This window comes from Oncorhynchus keta, chromosome 21 (genome assembly GCF_023373465.1).
Source record: "Oncorhynchus keta strain PuntledgeMale-10-30-2019 chromosome 21, Oket_V2, whole genome shotgun sequence".
Lineage (NCBI taxonomy): Eukaryota > Metazoa > Chordata > Actinopteri > Salmoniformes > Salmonidae > Oncorhynchus > Oncorhynchus keta.
This window is the reverse complement of record NC_068441.1, coordinates 46,415,791-46,434,622: the sequence shown is the minus strand read 5'-3', so window position 1 is coordinate 46,434,622 and position 18,832 is coordinate 46,415,791. Positions and strand designations below refer to the sequence as shown.

The following is an 18,832-nucleotide window of genomic DNA, read 5'->3' as shown; positions in this document are numbered from 1 at the left end:
GATCTTAGGCTTGTGTGCAGCTGCTCGGCCATGGAAATTCATTTCATGACGCTCCCAACTAACAGTGACGTTGCTTCCAGAGGCCGTTTTGGAACTCGGTAGTGGGTGTTGCAAGCGAGGACGGATGATTTTTACGCACGTCTTTCAGAATTCGGCAGTCCCATTCTGTGAGCTTGTGTGGCCTACCACTTCACATCTGAGCCGTTGTTGCTCCTAGAAGTTTCCACTTCACAATAACAGCACTTACAGTTGACCCAAGGCAGCTCTAGCAGGGCAGACATTTGACAAACTGACTTGTTGGAAAGGTGGCATCCTATGACGGATTCTACTGCCGGTGTTTGTCTATGGAGATTGCATGGCTGTGTGCTCGATTTTATACACATGTCAGCAACGGGTGTGGCTGAAATGGCCAAATCCACTAATTTGAAGGGGTGTCCACATACTTTTGTGTATATAGTGTATTTTTTAATCACTCGTGGAAAAACATTGTGCATCCTTGCCAAATAGTATGAGCTGTGGGTATTAAGTAAACATTTGTGCAAATGACAGAACTGTGGTACAGTAGTAGTATTGCCTCTGGTTTTCCCAATTTTGGACAGTCCCCAGGAGATTGGTGGCAGCTTAATTGGGGAGAACGGACTTGTGTTAATGTCTGGAGTAGGATGAGTGGAATTTGATCAAATACATAAAATACATGGTTTCCAGGTGTTTGATGGGATTCCATTTGCTACCTTCCGGCCATTATTATGAGCCGTCCTCCCCTCCGCAGCCTCCCGTGGTGGACTCCACTAGGGTTCAAGCGAACCGCTTCACCTTTTGTTCACCTTCAGTTTATGCCGATATGTTTATTTATAAAGCGGGGGCAAGGGGTACTTCCTCGGTCTATCTGGAGTCATGCGATCGTCACAACATTGATCCATAATTTAATGGTGTAGGCTCAACGGCTACACCATGCAGGACTGATCCCTGATTGGTTATGGGTTCGTCCGGAATAAACACTCTCAGAGTATATATATATTGGGGAAGGTGTGACAGTTCCAAGAAAATAGATGGCTGAGTAGTTCCAAGTTTCCAACAACTTACGCAAATACATTCATTCGTGTTGAGCGCCAAGTGCCCCAGTGCATATCCGCTATTAGCCTATCGCTGGTTGAGAGAATGAGGGCACAAATCCAAAAGGTAAAACAGATTGTCGAATTGTTAAAGAAGAAGACGGTTGGGTTGCAGCACTACAAGCCAACGTCTTCAGTGTCCAGGACGGACCCGAAGGATTCTGAGGAGGTTGCGCCTTGTGGACAAAGTCTTCCCTTGCAAACTCAGAGCCTTTATTCGATACCTGGACCCACCAATTGGCCCTTATTTGGCAGTTTGATAGAACTACTCCGCAAAGGAGGGCTGCAAAGACAACATGATGCATTGGTAAATGATAAAACAATTATTATAATTAGGCTATAGGATTAATAACATTAAGCATTGAAAACAACATTTAATTTTCTAGAGAAAATATACACAGTTTAATAAACAATAACATTTGTTTTGGGTGAAGTAAATGTATTGTGAATTATATTTATTTATTTTAGATTGATTACCACAAGAAATTCGGCAAGATTTTCCGGATGAAACTCGGCTCCTTTGAATCGGTCCATATTGGCGCACCTTGCTTGCTGGAAACGCTCTACAGAAATGAGAGCGTTTACCCGCAGCGTATGGAGATTAAACCCTGGAAAGCCTACCGAGACTTCAGAGACGAAGCATATGGACTTCTAATTCGGTAAGTAGCAATTTTCAATATTAATATGATATCAAGCTATTTGCTTAGCAGTAGTATACAGATAAAAATAGCTCATATTTCCCCGCATGATTTTTAGGGAAGGGAAAGACTGGCAGAGGATGAGAAGCGCATTTCAGCAGAAATTGATGAAACCCACCGAAGTCGCGAAACTTGATGGAAAAATAAATCAGGTTTGTAAGATCATTTTCTCTGCGTTAAAACAGTACAATTCAACGTGAATTTGATCAAAGAATGTCTGGTATTTACTGTCATTTCTGTCTCCAAAATGTAGGTGTTGTCGGATTTCGTTAGTAGAATTGGACAAGTGACTGACAATGGACGATTTGAGGACTTGTACTTCGAATTTAATAAATGGTCAATGGAGAGTACGTACTCTATTGAATGATTAGGCTATAAATAACGAACATATTTGTAGTTAGATATCAATTGTTGCTTATATCTAATTCAGATGTATTAAATACATTACATTATTCTAAATATAATGTTATTGTTAAAAAAAACAATTTAGTAAACCTCTTATTAGAATGAATACACGGTATAATTGTTTGTTTCTCAGCATGAGCTCATTCATTCATAAATCAATTCATGTTTTCAAATGTTTATGATCTGATTGTTGATCCTCGTTATACTTACAGCCATTTGCTTAGTGCTCTATGACAAAAGATTCGGACTTCTGCATGACAACGTCAACGAGGAGGCTATGACCTTTATCATGTCCATAAAAACAGTAAGTGGTTCATGATTTTACACATCGAATTACTATCTGCATAGTGAAGGGTAGACTGTATTGTGGGCGCAGCTGAAGACCCCCAACTTGATAACCTTAGTGATCTTTCTGGAGTATTGGGAAGTAGTGAACTACAACTAATAGTTTAACTCGAATTTGCAGTAGCTTGGTGGTAGTTGAATTAAATTATAATTTTGCTTGTGTTAACTACTTTTTTGCCATGTAGCAGTGTAGCTAACTATTGGAACTACACACTACTGTTTTATCATGTAGCAGTGTAGATAACTACTGGAACTACACACTACTGTTTTACCATGTAGCAGTGTAGATAACTACTGGAACTACACACTACTGTTTTATCATGTAGCAGTGTAGATAACTACTGGAACTACACACTACTGTTTTATCATGTAGCAGTGTAGATAACTATTGGAACTACACACTGCTGTTTTACCATGTAGCAGTGTAGATAACTACTGGAACTACACACTACTGTTTTATCATGTAGCAGTGTAGATAACTACTGGAACTACACACTACTGTTTTATCATGTAGCAGTGTAGATAACTACTGGAACTACACACTACTGTTTTATCATGTAGCAGTGTAGATAACTACTGGAACTACACACTACTGTTTTATCATGTAGCAGTGTAGATAACTACTGGAACTACACACTACTGTTTTATCATGTAGCAGTGTAGATAACTACTGGAACTACACACTACTGTTTTATCATGTAGCAGTGTAGATAACTACTGGAACTACACACTACTGTTTTATCATGTAGCAGTGTAGATAACTACTGGAACTACACACTACTGTTTTATCATGTAGCAGTGTAGATAACTACTGGAACTACACACTACTGTTTTATCATGTAGCAGTGTAGATAACTACTGGAACTACACACTACTGTTTTATCATGTAGCAGTGTAGATAACTACTGGAACTACACACTACTGTTTTATCATGTAGCAGTGTAGATAACTACTGGAACTACACACTACTGTTTTATCATGTAGCAGTGTAGATAACTACTGGAACTACACACTACTGTTTTATCATGTAGCAGTGTAGATAACTACTGGAACTACACACTACTGTTTTATCATGTAGCAGTGTAGATAACTACTGGAACTACACACTACTGTTTTATCATGTAGCAGTGTAGATAACTACTGGAACTACACACTACTGTTTTATCATGTAGCAGTGTAGATAACTACTGGAACTACACACTACTGTTTTATCATGTAGCAGTGTAGATAACTACTGGAACTACACACTACTGTTTTATCATGTAGCAGTGTAGATAACTACTGGAACTACACACTACTGTTTTATCATGTAGCAGTGTAGATAACTACTGGAACTACACACTACTGTTTTACCATGTAGCAGTGTAGATAACTACTGGAACTACACACTACTGTTTTATCATGTAGCAGTGTAGATAACTACTGGAACTACACACTACTGTTTTATCATGTAGCAGTGTAGATAACTACTGGAACTACACACTACTGTTTTATCATGTAGCAGTGTAGATAACTACTGGAACTACACACTACTGTTTTATCATGTAGCAGTGTAGATAACTACTGGAACTACACACTACTGTTTTATCATGTAGCAGTGTAGATAACTACTGGAACTACACACTACTGTTTTACCATGTAGCAGTGTAGATAACTACTGGAACTACACACTACTGTTTTATCATGTAGCAGTGTAGATAACTACTGGAACTACACACTACTGTTTTATCATGTAGCAGTGTAGATAACTACTGGAACTACACACTACTGTTTTATCATGTAGCAGTGTAGATAACTACTGGAACTACACACTACTGTTTTATCATGTAGCAGTGTAGATAACTACTGGAACTACACACTACTGTTTTATCATGTAGCAGTGTAGATAACTACTGGAACTACACACTACTGTTTTACCATGTAGCAGTGTAGATAACTACTGGAACTACACACTACTGTTTTATCATGTAGCAGTGTAGATAACTACTGGAACTACACACTACTGTTTTATCATGTAGCAGTGTAGATAACTACTGGAACTACACACTACTGTTTTATCATGTAGCAGTGTAGATAACTACTGGAACTACACACTACTGTTTTACCATGTAGCAGTGTAGATAACTACTGGAACTACACACTACTGTTTTATCATGTAGCAGTGTAGATAACTACTGGAACTACACACTACTGTTTTATCATGTAGCAGTGTAGATAACTACTGGAACTACACACTACTGTTTTATCATGTAGCAGTGTAGATAACTACTGGAACTACACACTACTGTTTTATCATGTAGCAGTGTAGATAACTACTGGAACTACACACTACTGTTTTATCATGTAGCAGTGTAGATAACTACTGGAACTACACACTACTGTTTTATCATGTAGCAGTGTAGATAACTACTGGAACTACACACTACTGTTTTATCATGTAGCAGTGTAGATAACTACTGGAACTGCACACTACTGTTTTATCATGTAGCAGTGTAGATAACTACTGGAACTACACACTACTGTTTTACCATGTAGCAGTGTAGATAACTACTGGAACTACACACTACTGTTTTATCATGTAGCAGTGTAGATAACTACTGGAACTACACACTACTGTTTTATCATGTAGCAGTGTAGATAACTACTGGAACTACACACTACTGTTTTACCATGTAGCAGTGTAGATAACTACTGGAACTACACACTACTGTTTTATCATGTAGCAGTGTAGATAACTACTGGAACTACACACTACTGTTTTATCATGTAGCAGTGTAGATAACTACTGGAACTACACACTACTGTTTTATCATGTAGCAGTGTAGATAACTACTGGAACTACACACTACTGTTTTACCATGTAGCAGTGTAGATAACTACTGGAACTACACACTACTGTTTTATCATGTAGCAGTGTAGATAACTACTGGAACTACACACTACTGTTTTACCATGTAGCAGTGTAGATAACTACTGGAACTACACACTACTGTTTTATCATGTAGCAGTGTAGATAACTACTGGAACTACACACTACTGTTTTATCATGTAGCAGTGTAGATAACTACTGGAACTACACACTACTGTTTTTGCAAAAATATAATAAAACATATGTGAAGTAGTCAATAATTTCAGACCTGCCTAATAGTAACTTGAAACACTTTTGTGTGCCTAATTCTCACTTTTTGTCTTTAATAGGAAAAAAATACCACGTTAAATTACATTCTCTTAACAATCTGACTCTAGTGAACTGTTCTTGCAATTTGTCGTCGATGACACTTCAGATTTACATGTTATAAAATTTTGTTATAATTTTCACTAAGCAGTTCGGAGGCTACTTGTTCAAAGTGACTTTAGTTAATTAAATTATGTTTTTCTAAAGGGCATTAGAGCTAGGGCTCTAAAGCTTTAGTGTAGCTTAACTTATTCTGGTGTGAAGTAATGTGTATCTTGGTGAACTATATTTTTGGAGTAGCTTCTTAGCACTGGCTTTTTGTGACACACCTAGGCTGCAGGCTCCCTCTCTGAGCCTATAGAAAGAGCGCAGGTCATTGAGTTCACGTGAATGAGTGGGCTATAATCGCCACAGCGACAGTTACTGATGTGCAATAGACTATCTCTCGGCTGGGGGCTGGCTGTAAATTACTGGAGCAAATCAATAATACCACATGCAGGAGACAAAAACATCGTAAAAAAGGTCATAACATTTTTTGTTATAGTAACCATGGCCATGTGCTATAAATTGCCATTGAAATACTGTAGGAAGACCTTGGAAATGAATGAATGGTTACTTGCAAAAATAGATTGTTACTGTATGTCTTTATTTGATTTTTACATTTAAAGTCTCTCGCTCTCTCTTGCTCTCTCTCCCTCTCTCTCTCTCTCTCTCTCTCTCTCTCTCTCTCTCTCTCTCTCTCTCTCTCTCTCTCTCTCTCTCTCTCTCTCTCTCTCTCTATGTAGATGATGAGCACATTTGGTATAATGATGGTCACGCCAGTGGAGCTCCACAAAAGACTGAACACCAAAACGTGGCAGGCCCACACTATGGCATGGGACCGTATATTCAGCATAGGTACAAACAACCTCTAACACCTTTTAAATGTCCACTGACTCTTGCTTGCAACTCCCCTCCCCATCCCTCTAAAGTAACCTCCCCTCCCCATCCCTCTAAAGTAACCTCCCCTCCCCATCCCTCTAAAGTAACCTCCCCTCCATGTCCCTTCTGTCCCCCCTGAAACCTCCCCTCCATGTCCCTTCCGTCCCCCCTGAAACCTCCCCTCCACGTCCCTTCTGTCCCCCCTGAAACCTCCCCTCCATGTCCCTTCCGTCCCCCCTGAAACCTCCCCTCCACATCCCTTCTGTCCCCCTGAAACCTCCCTCCATGTCCCTTCTGTCCCCCTGAAACCTCCCTCCATGTCCCTTCTGTCCCCCTGAAATCTCCCTCCATGTCCCTTCTGTCCCCCTGAAACCTCCCCTCCATGTCCCTTCTGTCCCCCCTGAAACATCCCCTCCATGTCCCCCTGAAACCTCCCCTGCATGTTCCCTTCTGTCCCCCTGAAACATCCCCTCCATGTCCCTTCTGTCCCCCCTGAAACATCCCCTCCATGTCCCCCCTGAAACATCCCCTCCATGTCCCCTCTGAAACCTCCCTCCATGTCCCTTCTGTCCCCCTGAAACATCCCTCCATGTCCCCCTGAAACATCCCTCCATGTCCCCTCTGAAACCTCCCCTCCACGTCCCTTCTGTCCCCCTGAAACCTCCCCTCCATGTCCCTTCTGTCCCCCCTGAAACCTCCCCTCCATGTCCCTTCTGTCCCCCCTGAAACCTCCCCTCCATGTCCCTTCTGTCCCCCTGAAACATCCCCTCCATGTCCCCCCTGAAACCTCCCCTCCATGTTCCCTTCTGTCCCCCTGAAACATCCCTCCATGTCCCTTCTGTCCCCCCTGAAACATCCCCTCCATGTCCCCCCTGAAACATCCCCTCCATGTCCCCCCTGAAACATCCCTCCATGTCCCCTCTGAAACCTCCCCTCCATGTCCCTTCTGTCCCCCCTGAAACATCCCCTCCATGTCCCCCCTGAAACATCCCCTCCATGTCCCCTCTGAAACCTCCCCTCCACGTCCCTTCTGTCCCCCCTGAAACCTCCCCTCCACGTCCCTTCTGTCCCCCCTGAAACCTCCCCTCCATGTCCCTTCTGTCCCCCCTGAAACATCCCCTCCATGTCGTGGTCCTTCTGTAGCTCAGTTGGTAGAGCATGGCGCTTGTAACGCCAGGGTAGTGGGTTCGATTACCGGGACCACCCATACGTAGAATGTATGCACACATGACTGTAAGTCGCTTTGGATAAAAGCGTCTGCTAAATGGCATAACAAATAAAAAAAAATAAAAAAATAAAAAAAAATAAAAAAATGTCCCCTCTGAAACCTCCCCTCCATGTGCCTTCTGTCCCCCCTGAAACCTCCCCTCCATGTCCCCCCTGAAACCTCCCCTCCATGTCCCTTCTGTCCCCCTGAAACATCCCCTCCATGTCCCCCCCCGAAACCTCCCCTCCATGTCCCTTCTGTCCCCCCTGAAACCTCCCCTCCATGTCCCTTCTGTCCCCCCTGAAACCCCTCCACGTCCCTTCTGTCCCCCCTGAAACCTCCCCTCCATGTTCCCTTCTGTCCCCCCTGAAACATCCCCTCCATGTCCCCCCGAAACCTCCCCTCCATGTCCCTTCTGTCCCCCTGAAACCTCCCCTCCATGTCCCTTCCGTCCCTCTTGAAACCTCCCCTCCACGTCCCTTCTGTCCCCCTCGAAACCTCCCCTCCATGTCCCTTCTGTCCCCCCTGATACCTCCCCTCCATGTCCCTTCTGTCCCCCCTGAAACATCCCCTCCATGTCCCCCCTGAAACCTCCCCTCCACGTCCCTTCTGTCCCCCCTGAAACCCCTCCACGTCCCTTCTGTCCCCCCTGAAACCTCCCCTCTATGTTCCCTTCTGTCCCCCCTGAAACATCCCCTCCATGTCCCCGCTGAAACCTCCCCTCCATGTCCCTCTGTCCCCCTGAAACATCCCCTCCCTGTCCCCCCTGAAACCTCCCCTCCATGTCCCCCCTGAAACCTCCCCTCTATGTCCCTTCTGTCCCCCCTGAAACCTCCCCTCCATGTCCCTTCTGTCCCCCCTGAAACCTCCCCTCCATGTCCTCCCTGAAACCTCCCCTCCATGTCCCTTCTGTCCCCCCTGAAAACTCCCCTCCATGTCCCTTCTGTCCCCCCTGAAACCTCCCCTCCATGTCCCCTCCGTCCCTCCTGAAACCTCCCCTCCATGTCCCTTCTGTCCCCCCTGAAACCTCCCCTCCATGTCCCCTCCGTCCCTCGTGAAATCTCCCCTCCATGTCCCCTCTGTCCCCCCTGAAACCTCCCCTCCATGTCCCTTCTGTCCCCCCTGAAACCTCCCTCCATGTCCCCTCCCCTCCGTCCCTCCTGAAACCTCCCCTCCATGTCCCCTCCGTCCCTCCTGAAACCTCCCCTCCATGTTCCCTCTGTCCCCCCTGAAACCTCCCCTCCATGTTCCCTTCTGTCCCCCTGAAACCTCCCCTCCATGTCCCCTCTGTCCCCCTGAAACCTCCCTCCATGTCCCTTCTGTCCCCCCTGAAACCTCCCCTCCATGTCCCCTCCGTCCCTCCTGAAACCTCCCCTCCATGTCCCCTCCGTCCCTCCTGAAACCTCCCATCCATGTTCCCTCTGTCCCCCTGAAACCTCCCCTCCATGTTCCCTTCTGTCCCCCCTGAAACCTCCCCTCCATGTCCCCCCTGAAACCTCCCCTCCATGTCCCCTCCGTCCCCCCTGAAACCTCCCCTCCATGTCCCCTCTGTCCCCCCTGAAACCTCTCTTCCATGTCTAAACCACGTCTAAAACAACAATCTTCTTTTCCCCCTTTCTTAAACTCACAACCTCCATATCAACCCTCCAACCCTCGCTCTCACGTCCAGCCCACCTCCCTCTAAAGGAACTTCCTCTCCATGTCCTCTCTCCCTGATGAAACCTCTCAGGCCGCCACATTCACTTTCAACCCCTCCCTAGGCAACCCCCCAATCCCTACACCACAGCGCGTGTTTTGCAGCTCTTTCTCCAGATGATGTATGACCCACAAACTGTTATGAGCACATTTCCAGTCAGGTGATAGCAGAGAGAGAGATATGAGCAGGGTGCCTCTGTGATCAATGCAGTTGGCTCTACACTTCTTACATGACACCGCCAGAGTGGTAGTAAACCGGATGACCTAAGAGGGAGAAGTCTCCCAAATATTTGTATTTGTAATAGTGGGAGGGATGGCGGGATAGAGGGCTGGAGGGGAGGAGGGAGGTGTGGAATGTTGGCTCAGGACTTTGCCACTGATCGTTTTTTGTGTTGCTTGCTTGGCCGTGCCCCCCCCACACACACGCACACTCACTGGTGTAGCACAACACCCTAGGCAGGAGGCCAATGAGCTTCGAACCTCCCTGAAGTTGTGCCCCCCAGATAGCCATGAATTATATAATGAACTATATAATGTTCTTTATTACAGTAAATTAGCTTTAAAACTGCAACATTTTCTCTGTCTCATGGCAAAAGGGGTTGGAAATTAGCTCAGGGATTCTTGAAAGTTGGGACAATCCTTGTTCGGCAGGGAGTCTTTCTTTTTATATAAAAAAAATATTTAGTTGCATTATTTGTGCTTAAAATCTGCATTTACAGGAATGTTATAAGTGAAAATATTTGTTTGTGAATTTTCTAAATACTTTCAATATTACTAATGTCCATGTCGGCTCTATGCCTTGAAATGCCCTTGTCCGGAGGTAAAGGATTCAATAGTCAAACTCTTCCAAAAAGTATTTAAAATTAAAATATATGGCAATAATGGTTATTAACTGAAAAGTTATCTAATGTAGTTTCTTGCAATAGCCTTCTGTGACTTTAAAGAATATTTCTATCAAAACTGTATCAAAATTCCTAAAAAATGTGTCCAGAGATTTGGTGAACTGTCAGATTTGTCAAAAATCCTAAATGAATCAGGAATAAGCAGGGACAGCTATATCATACGACGGACCCCTTCTTCATGTCCTCATTACACTTAGTTCTCTACTTTTGATAGATTTAAACAAACAATATCGAAATTGCCATGGTCACAACAGTAAACTGCCAACTCTATCTGCCTGATAGAATATTAATTTTAGTTCAAATATGCTGTCACGTCTAATCAAGGTGGGTGGAATCAGGCGCAGAGAGCAGATAACTATAAAGTTTATTCTCCGGTGAACAAAATAAACACGGTCAACCCAAGAACACACAGGGTGAAATTATCCAAAACAGGATAACAGACTAACCGGAGAATAATAAACACAATAACACCAACAGACGAAATGAATGACAAAACAAACAATCCCGCACAAAACAAGGGCGGGACAACCTACATTATATACAGATACTAATAAACTAACACACAGGTGAAAACATTCAGACAAAACCAACAGATACACAAAAAAGGATCGGTAGTGGCTAGTAGGACGGTGACGACGACCGCCGAGCACCGCCTGAACGGGCAGGAGAGCCAACCTCGGCGGAAGTCGTGACATATGCTATAAAGTTATACATTTGTTATAAAGTTATAAAGCAACTGAGGAAGAACTAAATTGCTATTTTGTATATCACTTGAATGAAGATTTTTTTTTTTATCTCTGTAAAACATCTACTCTTGTCAGGTGTCAGTGTGCAGAGGTGAGGACGGAGTCAGGCGCAGGACAAAGAACTGAGTAAAATAATGTACTTTGGGCCTCCCGGGTGGCGCAGTGGTTAAGGGCGCTGTACTACCAGAGACTCTGGGTTCGCGCCCAGGCTCTGTCGCAACACACAATTGGCCTAGCGTCGTCCAGGTTAGGGAGGGGTTGGCCGGTAGGGATATCCTTGTCTCATCACGCACCAGCGACTCCTGTGCCGGGCGCAGTGCTCGCTAACCAAGGTTGCCAGGTGCACAGTGTTTCGTCCGACACATTGGTGCGGCTGGCTTCCGGGTTGGATGCGCGCTGTGTTAAGAAGCAGTTGTGTATCGGAGGACGCACATGCCCCGGGAGTTGTAACGATGAGACAAGATAGTAGCTGGATACCACGAAATTGGGGAGAAAACAGGGTAAAAAAATATATATATATATAAAAAATATAAAACATTATGTACTTTACTCGAAAAATAAACAACCATAAATTCCACACAGGGATAACACACCATAACACAGAAGACTAACAAGATACAATCACACACAAAACATCATGGGAACCAAAGGGTTAAATAGGGAAAATAATTATAATGTAATGGGAACCAGGTGTGTACAATCAAGACAAAACAAATGGAAAAAATAAACGTAGATCCATGGCAGCTAGAAAGCCGGTGACGACGACCGCCGAACGTCGCCCGAACAAGAGAGGCACCAACTTCGGCAGAAGTCGTGACAACTCTCTTCTAAAAATGTTGTCTAACGTCAACTCAACTCAATTTAGGGATTTTCAAATTAATAATTTTCCATATTTTACAAATGTTTTGTATTGAACTTGTATTTTTAGAGGCAAAAATACGTCTGTTTTGAGTATCTGTTGTCAACTCGTTCAGTGGCTTGTCAACTCTGTCACTGATGGCTAACCCCCTTAAGATCGATATTCAGAAAAACATATTTGAATCACTGCTCTGCAACATATGCTTAAACAATTGTATGTTGCACTTCAGGAGATGAAAGGTGTTTGCTGGCTTTTGAAAGAATGCCCTGAGCTTTTTATGTCTATATTTTGGTTTGGTCAGGGTGTGATTTGGGTGGGCATTCTATGTTCCTTTTTCTATGTTTTTGTATTTCTTTGTTTTGGCCTGGTATGGTTCTCAATCAGGGACAGCTGTCTATCGTTGTCTCTGATTGGGAACCATACTTAGGTAGCTTTTTCCCACAGGGTTTTTGTGGGTAGTTATTTTCTGTTTAGTGTTTTCACCTTACAGGACTGTTTCGGTTATTCTCTTGTTTATTTTTGTTAGTGTTCAGTTTTAATAAACCAAGCATGGACATTTACCACGCTGCGCTTTGGTCCGTTGATTCCACTTCTTCCGACGACGAATACCGTTACAGGTCATTTTTAGGGCATGTTTACTATAGTCTTCATGTTTTTAGATGTTTACAATTATCATTGTTTTATGACTGGTTGCAGCTTTTCTCAAATGGAATCCATGTTTTGGTGAATGAAGTTGACCCTCAGAATGGCTTTAAAATGTGAAGTAATTGTTACCTTATACTCTATATATCCATCCGTTTATTAGTTCCTATTTTTCTCTTCCTGTTGTCTCTAGCCAAAGTCTACATAGACAAGAAGATAAAGCACCACACAGAGACAACGGGGCCCGGTGACGACTTTCTGGGTGACATCTACCGCCACAGTCACCTGTCCAAGAAGGAGCTGTACGCCGCCATCACAGAGCTCCAGATTGGAGGAGTGGAGACGGTAAGGATCAATAATGTAACAGAGCTGGTTCGATGAACCACGCTCGCATGTTGAGTATCCTTGCTAATAATGTAGCGTCACAACATTGAAGTGTGATAGGGCCTCCAGTTTTTTAGGTGAACTGCGATGAATAACGTGGCTTGAGACCTGACGGCTTGCTTTACGCCGAGGCATTAGCTTTAGCGGGCTAACTGTCTTGAGACCCGACGGCTTGCTTTACGCCGAGGCATTAGCTTTAGCGGGCTAACTGTCTTGAGACCTGACGGCTTGCTTTACGGCGAGGCATTAGCTTTAGCGGGCTAACTGTCTTGAGACCTGACGGCTTGCTTTACGCCGAGGCATTAGCTTTAGCGGGCTAACTGTCTTGAGACCTGACGGCTTGCTTTACGCAGAGGCATTAGTTTTAGCGGGCGAACTGTCTTGAGACATGACGGCTTGCTTTACGCCGAGGCATTAGCTTTATCGGGCTAACTGTCTTGAGACCTGACGGCTTGCTTTACGCCGAGGCATTAGTTTTAGCGGGCTAACTGTCTTGAGACCTGACGGCTTGCTTTACGCCGAGGCATTAGCTTTAGCGGGCTAACTGTCTTGAGACCTGACGGCTTGCTTTACGCCGAGGCATTAGTTTTAGCGGGCTAACTGTCTTGAGACCTGACGGCTTGCTCTACGCCGAGGCATTAGCTTTAGCGGGCTAACTGTCTTGAGACCTGACGGCTTGCTTTACGCCGAGGCATTAGTTTTAGCGGGCTAACTGTCTTGAGACCTGACGGCTTGCTTTACGCCGAGGCATTAGCTTTAGCGGGCTAACTGTCTTGAGACCTGACGGCTTGCTCTACGCCGAGGCATTAGCTTTAGCGGGCGAACTGTCTTGAGACCTGACGGCTTGCTTTACGCCGAGGCATTAGCTTTAGCGGGCTAACTGTCTTGAGACCTGACGGCTTGCTCTACGCCGAGGCATTAGCTTTAGCGGGCGAACTGTCTTGAGACCTGACGGCTTGCTTTACGCCGAGGCATTAGCTTTAGCGGGCGAACTGTCTTGAGACCTGACGGCTTGCTTTACGCCGAGGCATTAGCTTTAGCGGGCTAACTGTCTTGAGACCCGGTTTTGAATCTCTGTCCTTCAAACAAGGATAGGGCCAGATTTATCATTCACTTGCACCAGTGCCTATTTCACTATTCTATTTTCAGAACAATAAGCAGGGAAAACATGATACCTAATCCTTTACATTCCTTACTTTGACCTTTGACTTTTTGCATTCCACATTTTAAGTGGTATTCCCTCCCTGTGAGAGAAGGAACAAAATGATCCTGAGGAACCCTGCACATTCCTCAGCTCCATTAACTGTAGGACCCCTCTATGGAATGCAGTTCATAGTATCTCTCTGAGTCTGACATCTCTCCCATCCCTCTCTCTCTCTCTTTCTCTGTCTGTTTGTCTCTCTTGCTCTCTGCCTCTCTCGGCCTCTCTCTCTTGCTTTCTGTCTCTCTGTCTCTCTCTCTCTGTTGATGTTTTTTCCAGACTGCCAACAGCTTGCTGTGGGCTATTTTCAACCTCTCCCGTAACCCATGCGCTCAGGGGAAGCTGCTCCAGGAAATTAGAGAAGTTCTTCCTGCCAATCAGACTCCCAGGGCTGAGCACCTCCAGAGAATGCCCTACCTCAAGGCCTGCCTCAAGGAGTCCATGAGGTACAGTAAGATATTCCACTGACGCAAAAACGACAACACCACAGACTGTACTGTATACTCAAACACAAGTGCAGAACAGATGAAGTAGGCTAGCTATAGGCTATCGGTACCCCTCAGATCTTAATCTGAAATAACCATACAGTTGCAGATACTGACAGAGTACACACATACATTTTTCTCAACTCCAAATCAATGGAGTAGTTGCGTAATGTCAAACCAGCCATGACCTCAGTAATTCAAAAACTGTAGGCAAGCAGTTTATAGTGAGATAACTAGGTATGATGACTGGGTGACCATTCACTACAGCTTATAACAACAACAGTAAGGTCACATTGTTGTCCTTAAATACCTTAGTACTACTACACCGATAATAACACTAAATCTCATGATGTCACAAGAGTTTGAAACGTAACAAGTGTTTTGAGAGTTTAATGCGTAAACTCACGCAGAGAATGCTTATAACGTTTGACAGGGGGTTAGTTATATTTCCTTTAAACTTTCCGTTTGAAATGGTTTGAGTATGTTTAACTGATCCTAAAGAGCTTACATGTACATGCATCCCCCTGCTTCAAGGCTATATTCCCAAGCAATGTTTTCAAATTCCTGCAGGTTATCGCCCTCAGTTCCCTTCACGAGTCGGACCTTAGACAAAGACACTGTGTTGGGGGATTACTCCATTCCCAAGGGGGTACGTGGGTTACTTCCAATTCCCTCATTTAAGAGCACATGTTCGGTTGATTAGTCTCGGATCAATTAACATGTACATTTGATTGATGTCTAATCAAGATTTTTGTTTTTCATTTGCAGACAGTGTTGATGATCAACAGCCATGCTCTCGGTGCCAATGAGGAGTACTTTGAGCACAGTAGCCTGTTTAAGCCAGAGCGTTGGTTAAGAGAAAGCAGACCCATCAACCCCTTTGCCCATGTGCCGTTTGGTATTGGAAAGAGGATGTGCATCGGGCGGCGTCTGGCAGAGCTACAGCTGCAGTTGGCACTCTGCTGGGTAAGAACAACCTCCTGTGACCGCCATGTCGCCAAAATTGTAATATCACTGCAGGTAGTGCTGAACACGTGAATATTACTCTCTCTTCCTGAATCAGGCTTAAATTTACAGTGCATTCGGAAAGCATTCCAACCCCTTGACTTTTTCCACATTTTGTTACATTACAGCCTTATTCTAAAATTGAGTAAATAAAACATTTTCCTCATCAATCTACACACAATACCCCATAATCACAAAGCAAAAACAAGATGTTTAGACATTTTCGCAAATGGTTATTCAGACCCTTTGCTATGAGACTCGAAATTGAGCTCAGGTGCATCCTGTTTCCATTGACAATTGTTGAGATTTTTCTACAACTTGATTGGAGTCCAACTGTGGTCAATTAAATTGATTGGATAAGATTTGGAAAGACTCACACCTGTCTATTTAGGGTCCCACAGTTGACAGTGCATGTTAGAGCAAAAAACAAGTGTTGAGGGCAAAGGGATTGTCCGTAGAGCTGCGAGACAGGAATGTGTAGATGTACCACAGTGCCCTCCATCATTCTTCAATCATTCTTCTTAGAGATGGCCACCTGGCCAAACTGAGCAATTGGTGGAGAAGGGCCTTGGTCAGCATGGTGACCAAGAACCCGATGGTCACTCTGACAGAGCTCCAGAGTTTGTAGAACATCCTTCCTTGCAGCACTCCACCAATCAGGCCTTTATGGTAGATTGGCCGTACAGAAGCCACTCCTCAGTAAAAGGCACGTGACAGCCTGCTTGGAGAATGCCAAAAGGCACCTAAAGGATGCAGACCATGAGAAACAATATTCTCTGGTCTGATGAAACCATTGAACTCTTTGGCCTGAATGCCAAGCATCACGTCTGGAGGAAACCTGGCACCGTCCCTGCGGTGAAGCATAGTGGTGGTAGCATCATGCTGTGGAGATGTTTTTCAGTGGCAGGGACTGGGAGACTAGTCAAGATCGAGGGACGGATGAACGGAGCAAAGTACAGAGAGATCATTGATGAAAACCTCTTGCAGAGCGCTCAGGACCTTAGACTGGTGTGAAGGTTCACCTTTCAACAGGACAATGACCCTAAGCACACAACCAAGACAAGACAGGAGTGGCTTCGGGACAAGTCTCTGAATGTCCTTGTGTGGCCCAGCCAGAGCGCGGACGTGAACCCGATCGAACATCGCTGGAGAGACCTGAAAACAGCTGTGCAGCGACGATCCCCATCTAACCTAATTTGCAAAATTTCTAAAAACCTGTTTTTGCTTTGTCATTATGGGGTATTGTGTGTAGATTGATGGGGGGGAAAAACAGTTTAATCCATTTTAGAATAAGTTTGAAATGTAACAACAAAAAAAAAGTCAATGGGGTCTAAATATTTTCCGAATTCACTGCATATACATTGTTCCAAAAAGACGTTGTCCTACAATGTGTTTCAAATTTGAAAGATATTTTTATTTCACCATGTGACTCTCACCTCATTTGATACTGATGTTCTTTTTTACATGCCCTTCCTGCTCTTTTTCCCCCTCTTTCTATAAGGTGGTCAGGGATTATGAAGTTGTGGCGACAGATTGTGAACCAGTTGATGTTATCCATTCTGGGATGCTAGTTCCCAACCGTGAACTCCCTGTGGCATTCATCAGACGATGAGGTAAGAATAAAACTCGCTGTACCTCAAAATCACCCATATACTTAAATCATTGTAATGTTTTCCTGTTAGTCATTGTAATGTCTTGTTGTTCATTGTAATGTATACCTGTTATTCAATACAAATAAAGAAAAACCCTTGAATGAGTAAGTGTGTCCAAACTTTTGACTGGTACTGTATATATATAACATATCTCAAATGTATATAACACATAAATACAGCATATAAAATAATGTATGGGGGGGGGGGGACTACAAAAAAGTTATATTAAACTCGCAAACAGTCAGGAAACATATCAGCATGTTTTTAAATATTAAATTTGATTCCATATGAATATTTATTTCCCGAACAGATCAAATACAGCCCATTTGGACTTCACAACAGGGAGATGAGTTGTGGGCCTGAACGTCCCGAGAGACTCCACATATTGCTGCTCTGTAAATAACAATGAACTATTTCAGATATAAATATGTATTTATGTAATCCTGTCCAATATACCTCAAACTAATATTAAATATATTTAAACAATTAAATATGACAGTTTACTTGTTGATCACTGTCACTTGTACGATACAGCAGCTGTACTTACTGCCCACTAATCTTGCACAACTGTTCTTGTGTCAAATATATTAATGAAATGATGACTTTTGTATACGTTGTGTTCTTATGGTAAATTATATACATGTAAAAAGTCTACTTGTGTTTCTTTTCATTGTGTATAAAGTGCAATTATAGTGTCAACATGATGTAGGCCTACATGGAACACTAGTAGTTCTTAGAATATATTCATACAATTCTTTATATATTTAATCCACATTCTGATTTTGTTGCAGAAATGTTAATGTTTGAAATTGAAATTAATTTGCAGAATATGATTTAAGATTAATACAACTGTATCATAGCTACACACAAGCTAAGGACCTAATAATGTCTGACTTTGGTATATCATCATATTTGTGTGTGAAAATGTCATGGAATGCACCATATGGTAGTCTTACTGGCTCTTGTGCTCAGCTCAGGGCTGCTGTTCAGTCACACCAGCATCAGATATATCAACTATCCACACAGCATAGTGCAGCTGTAGTCTGACAACAAGGAGCGGTTTATCATCATTTCCGAAGTTTATCGAACTGTAAATGTTTGGTTTTACTAATCTGATATTAATGGTCTGAAATACATAATTTGCTGAAAAGTGGTAATATTGTTAATTTCTGCTTTGGAAATTGAGTGTATTCTAGGTAGTATACTATAGCATTTGCATGTACCTTGTGGTGAAACACCAAAGGGATCTCCCCTGTGTCCCTTTTCCCCCTATATCCCCACCCGTCTTTGAGCCTCCAGAAACATCTGAACTACCTGACTGGACACAATCACCTGAATCTGCCACCAGCTCACCTCCTACCTCAACCTCACAGTACCAAGAAACTCCCACTCCACCCC

At 43.6% G+C, this 18,832-nt stretch overlaps 1 protein-coding gene across 1 annotated transcript; it reads left to right on the top strand.

Moving 5' to 3' along the window:
• The first annotated feature begins 1,111 nt into the window (after window positions 1-1,111).
• Window positions 1,112-17,979, top strand: LOC118373224 (1,25-dihydroxyvitamin D(3) 24-hydroxylase, mitochondrial). The gene is made up of 12 exons (XM_052474601.1): window positions 1,112-1,419; window positions 1,581-1,771; window positions 1,869-1,962; window positions 2,064-2,157; window positions 2,428-2,519; window positions 6,521-6,632; window positions 12,901-13,052; window positions 14,572-14,738; window positions 15,348-15,426; window positions 15,546-15,743; window positions 17,284-17,395; window positions 17,745-17,979. Exons 1-11 carry the CDS (start codon window positions 1,159-1,161, stop codon window positions 17,392-17,394), a joined length of 1,551 nt encoding a protein of 516 aa, XP_052330561.1. The 5' UTR covers window positions 1,112-1,158; the 3' UTR covers window position 17,395; window positions 17,745-17,979.
• Window positions 17,980-18,832: the final 853 nt, after the last annotated feature.

Bases quoted from the DNA above. Each gene is read 5' to 3' on its own strand.
- LOC118373224 (XM_052474601.1), top strand. From the start codon at position 1,159: ATGAGGGCACAAATCCAAAAGGTAAAACAGATTGTCGAATTGTTAAAG. The intron at 6,633-12,900 runs GTACAAACAACC...TGTTGTCTCTAG, and splicing joins GGACCGTATATTCAGCATAG to CCAAAGTCTACATAGACAAG. The intron at 15,427-15,545 runs GTACGTGGGTTA...TTTCATTTGCAG, and splicing joins ATTACTCCATTCCCAAGGGG to ACAGTGTTGATGATCAACAG.